Consider the following 5824-nt stretch of genomic DNA (forward strand, 5'->3'; position numbering starts at 1 on the left):
CCCCCCTTCCGTCCGTCCCCGTCCGTCCGTCCGTCCTTCCGTCCCCCCGTCCGTCCTTCCTTCCGTCCTTCCGTCCGTCCCCCCTTCCTTCCGTCCGTCCGTCCCCGTCCTTCCGTCACCCCCCGCTCCACGTCTCCTTCTCCGCAACACACCTCTCACTGGAGGCTCCACTTCAGTCCATTCAAATCCTTCCCTAATTGACACTCTGTGAGGAGAGGCAAGGCTAGCCCTGAGTGCACTTCACTGAATATACCAAGGCATGTTCATGTGAATGCTTCCCTGCACAGAAATACATGAATTTTGCTGCTCGCTTGCTCTCCCTCAGCTTTGCGATTCATGTGATGTCGAGTCTCCTCGGGGAGGCAACAAATGTAATTGAAAAAAATAATAAAAATGCAACCAGAAGTAGTATCTAAACGAATATTGCATTGCAAGCAATATTGTTTGAAAAGTAAAAAAAAAAAAAAAAAAAAAAGCAGCAACAACCTCTCCAGAGGCGTCCCGAGGATAATCCTGTAAAACCTTTGGTTACCGTGGAGGAGGCTGCGTTTTTAGCGGCGCAGCACAGCCTGCCGCACAGCTATTGCAAGCATCACTGAGGAAGGTCAAGTCTGGGACCATCTCTCCCCCTCCCTCTGCCCCTCTCTTTTCCTCCCTCCGTCGTCACTACTGAGTAAAACCCACCGCTGTGAGAGACAGACTTGATTAACGATGCATAAACTTCCCCCATCGAGAAACACAAGAAACCGTAGTGCAAGAGGATGCATGTGGCGCCGAGGTCACACACACACACACACACTCTGCTTTGCTTTATCACCAAAATATGAGTAAATATAACTTTCAGTGTGGACTAACTGGATAAAAAGTCACGGCTTTACATGAATCTTACAAATGATAACCTCTTCAGGCCTTCTACAAGCTGCATTATCCCTTAAATATCAAACAAGACCTCTACTTGCTCTAAACATACACAAGGAAATAAATGATGGGTTATGTACTAATCCCAAGTACAGTGAATCTATTCTCCAAAAGAGGCAAACACTGCTCCAACACAGGGTTGAAAGAAGCTGTACGGCCGTGTGTGATGGTGCCATCAGCTCAGACAGCAACTCTCAGAGAAAGAAATACATAATAACCTTTATCTATCTCTGGATTGATGGCTGAGTACGCATGCACTTTCCCTGTGCTGCTCGGCTTCCATATCACACAGTTGTGGACTTTCATACCTGATGGCTGCACAGTTATAAACAATGTTTTCCCATTGTGGGCCATTAAGTACTTTCCCAGTGGCAGTTTGGGCTGAAGTGGAGAGCTAAAGGGTCCTTCAACAGTTGTTGTGGAAGGACGGAGAATATTTGGCATCCAGAATTTTCCCATCCAGTCTGAAGCGGTGCCGGGTGGTAACATATCACTCGATGATGTTATTACATTTGCTGGCAATGGTTAATCATCCTCTTTGAATTTTAGCAGTGATTACTGCTGAATTAAGTTATTCAAGTTACTGTTTTTGTAATCATCTTACCTAGATCCTTTATTTTACGAGATGATAACCTTTGCAACCATTGCTGCAGGTCATATATTTGTGAAGAAACATGTTAATGTGACTTAACATTACCAGCATATTCTAAATACACAGTATATACGTCCTGAACACCAAACGTACACAAACACTCTTGTTGTAAAGTCATCTGTTGGAGCGGATGCTTTTCAATGTCTTTTACTTCCGTGGGCAGTTCTCTATAACATTTTGTCTGTAAGAGAGCAGAGCAAAGAGCTGCATCTTATGCTGTATGGCATGACTGGTGGTAACCTTGTGGAAACATGGAAAAACTGAGAACTCTGAGAGCAGGCAAAAAAAACCTGGTCCGCCCTAAAGGGCCTTTACCCACAAAGACTTCACTCTTCCAAACCAGCTTATCCTCAGCACAGAATAACCAAGTTGTGGTTCTGATCCGGCATATTTCATCTTATTGAGGTGAAGCTTGAGAAACAGTTATTATACCATGCTACAACCCAAAGTAAATTTGAAAGGCAATGTGGTTAATGTGTCAAATATTATTTACTGACTAATGAAACTTAATTGAAATAATAAAAAAACAACAACTAGCATTTAAAGGAGCAAAAGAAAAGAAAAGCAAGAGCACAACACCCTCACTTAAACCGTTTTTTATATCCTATTTCTACTTTAAGCTCGTCCATTTCTCAGTTAAGTTTCCAAAGTCACATTTCAACTTTAAGTTGGACCAATGATGTCTCTTCGTAAGCCAACAAGACAAAACTCCAGCCAGAGTTTTCATGCTTTTCAATGGAATGTTTGCATTGAAGACAATAAGCACCAAGGTAAACATGGACTGGTGATAAACACACAATTCTTTCTCAATTTGTTTAGCAAAAGCATCTCTACAAATGAACACATATGTAAAGGTCTTTTTTTACCTCACACAGATACCACCGTAAAATCTTAAGATATTTTGAAGCATCAGGGATCTGGTTTGGGAACCCGGTGTTCAAAGAATGTCTGGATTTTAAGACTATAAACCATCATGCTATATTGCCATTTCCTTACATTTATTAATTTATTCTAATTTTTTTTATATTTCTTCACAGCTTACCGTGTGAACATATTCATTACGGCTGAAATTATCCTGTGGCCTTGTGGAGGAGGAGATGGTGATATACCTGCTTATATGAAGGTTTGTTGTTAGAATTCAATGTATTTTAATTTCCTAACAGAAAAATAACCTTTGCTTTGACTTCATGTCAAGCCACCCCAAGGACAGACATATGAGACGGAAGAATGAATCAAAGTGAAATGTAAAGGTGACTGCCAGCCTATTCAAATGCTCCACATAAGGAAAGAAAACACCACAAAAGACATTTCAGCTTGGATCAGTGACTAGATGACCTTTTAGTAACATTATGAAAGTTTGTCTTCCTTTTGCTTTTATTTTCAAATCACAATTATTTCTCCATCATTTATTCATAACTCTGTGTTTGAAAGGATAAATAATGACCTTCCCATTTACACAGCGGGTAGGATTAAGGAGGAGGGGAAGGAAAAATAAATGAACACCGCTTTAGAAAAAGCACAAAGACCTTCCTCAGTTTGATAAAAGAATTTGCTGCTCCAGGAGAATAAAAGAAAAACAAACAGGAGGCAAGTTTTTTTTTTTTTAACACTTTCTTCATGACAGCAAAAGAGGTCAAGAAAATGAATGTGACCCGTTTACATTTGTAAATGTGTCTCACTGTGAATGTGACATTGTGATTGTAGAAGTATATTTATTGTTATCCTTCTTCGTCCTTACAGTCAGTAGTCTGTTTGGGCTACTGTTTGGAGCACCTTTTTGTTCTTCTACTTAATTGTGTTTAATATAATAGAGTTTTTTAAGTACAAGAGGGGCAAGAAAATTAAAGTTTCTTATTATATAAACAGCCTAGGCTCTTAGGAGCAGTGTGATTTTATAGTGCAGTATTGGTCAATCAATGTGGAATACTATCAATCTCTAAATTAAGTTTGCCGTCTATTCATTAAGCGACCGGAAAAGTTTATAATGTTGTCAAAACACCTCTTACGGTAACGCAATCTAATGCAAAGACACCACTATCTACAGCCCTTACTGTGGAGCTACAGTAAAGCAATAGAGTTTCTAGACAGGAGGATTAATACTGGTATATTCAGGCAGTATGAAAAGATTAAGTGTTTTCTGAACATTAAAGCATGAAAAAATGTTCTAGCAGAAACCCAAAAATACAAGTGCTAACCTGAAAATGAGCACGATAGGTCTTCTTTAACCCAGGAATATTCTGTGTGATTGTAATTATGTGCATTGTACAAGTATAGACACAAACCTTTCTGAGGATGTATAGTTTACGCCTAAATTCAGAAGTCTGTTGGCAATGTTGCAGGTTACATCTAGTTCCCAGGTGTATTAAGCCTCCGTGTCCATTCAAGTCACACCGGAGCAAAAACAGTGTACAGCTTCCTTCAGGGAAATACGGGCAAGAGCCTTGTGTCACTATATTGCTAGACAAGTTTTACACTTGAAAGCTTCTTAAAAAACTCCAACGCTTAGCAACAGACCCAGCTGTAATATAGCACAAGAGTGTTTAAGGCCTCCTATCTTGTCCTGTCACTCCCTTTGTCTTTCATCCCTGCTTGGAGCTGCTTTCAGTTTTCTCTTTACTGCATTTGTGGCTCATACATTTCTGTGTGAGCAGAGGCCCACAGTGTCTGTGAAACCTGCTGGGGGGAAGAAAATACAAAAACAAAGAGCAGAGCACAAACAAAAAAGCGGTAGATCAAAAAGAAGTAAATAATCTTACCTGAATCCACTTGTCAGGGATGGCCATAGCCAGTCGGTAGTCAAACCCGAGCCCTCCCTCCTCTACTCCTCTGCAGAGAGCAGGCATTCCCGACACATCCTGCAGAGAAGTCACACTATTTCATATCACATTTTCCCTTTGTGTGCACAACTTTCTTTCCCTGTAGTCAGCCAAGATCACATCAATACCACTCCACAACTCACATATTAAGGGCTGATAATCCTATACCACAGGCCAAAAAAAAGAGTGATACCCCATTTCCTTTTGCATTACCCCTTAATTATACCAATGAATACGCAAGTAAGCTATGCCTGGCTATTAAGTGCTTTTAATTAATAATAGCTGTGGGCAATGTCATTGCAAAGTAAGTGGAAGCTGAAAGGTGTGTTGTGGAGTGTGTGTTTACCTCGGCAACAGTGATGCAGTCAGGATAAAGGGTATGGAGAATGTGATTGGCAAGCATTAGGTAGACCAAAGAGTCCTCGTCCACCTGTAGGCCAAAGTACTCACTGTAGTCCCCTGAGAAGCTAGAGGCTGAGGAGTAAACACCCACACCGTCAACACTCATGTTTTCCCACTAAGAATCTTAAAATCCTCCGTTTCTCAGTAGGTTCAAGGTTCAAGTACTGGTGCCGTTTTACTACACGGCTTTCATTCTGAACAGTATTCGACATGAAGACAAAAGTGGAACGCAAATGCTCATTCAGTTTAGTGCAGACACTTTGACTCATTATCTGATAGCAAGTACATGAGCTACACAGTAAGATGCCACTTTAGAGACTGTAAAGTAGCACCTACCATTACCTGTAGTATATTCAAAGAGATCCATAATAACATATTACACATATCACACACACACTGTGCGACAGCAATTGCAAAGGATCATGTGGATTCTTTCCTGTGCTCTCTGCGTAAGGTTTGTGTAAGTAGTGAACGTTTTTTTTTTTTTTTCAGACACCAAAATCCATTGTGTGCATTCAGAAGGTTGTTGAGTGCATTTCCCCGCTCACAAAACAAACGCAAAGCTAAAGAGAAACAAGCAGTCTTCTTCTATCCCACCTCTCGCTGACACATTACTATGCATCTCAAGGCGCTAACAGTTTATCAAAGCGTGAAATCGTTGCTTGATTTAATTGGCACTCTTTACTGAATAATTGCTAAAAATATACCACTGTACCATTGTAGCATGTAAAATTACACATTTCAGTCAGAAGGTTGACCTCATTTGAAATACTGTAGAGGAACATGTTTTAATCAGGCTCCAGTTACAGTGGCTGTTCTCTCTGTGAGTACTTCACTTTTTAGTGTTTCACTCAACTCAAATTTTTTTATTTTTTTCATCCCAACCCTTTTTAACATGTTCAGGTTTAGACAACAACAACAATTCAATACAATACATTTATTGTTTCATACTGTACTGTGGGTTTCAAAGGAGTGGATGATGACATGCTACACACACACACACACACACACACACACACACACACACACACACACA

The 5824-nt window shown here is 40.4% G+C and overlaps 1 protein-coding gene across 1 annotated transcript in view; it reads right to left on the reverse strand.

Annotated features, from left to right (window-relative positions):
* The window catches only part of gbe1b (glucan (1,4-alpha-), branching enzyme 1b), a 96865-nt gene that overhangs the window by 50686 nt on the left and 40355 nt on the right, over window positions 1-5824 (reverse strand). The window contains exons 9-10 of the mRNA XM_031863499.1: window positions 4733-4860; window positions 4327-4425 (exon numbers count right to left, since the gene is read on the reverse strand). Of these exons, the coding sequence (XP_031719359.1) occupies window positions 4327-4425; window positions 4733-4860 (227 nt within the window). The remainder of the gene's footprint in view (window positions 1-4326; window positions 4426-4732; window positions 4861-5824) is intronic.

The sequence above is a fragment of the Anarrhichthys ocellatus genome, unplaced genomic scaffold, assembly GCF_004355925.1.
Source record: "Anarrhichthys ocellatus isolate YVR2014 unplaced genomic scaffold, GSC_Weel_1.0 scaffold29, whole genome shotgun sequence".
In the NCBI taxonomy this organism is placed as follows: domain Eukaryota; kingdom Metazoa; phylum Chordata; class Actinopteri; order Perciformes; family Anarhichadidae; genus Anarrhichthys; species Anarrhichthys ocellatus.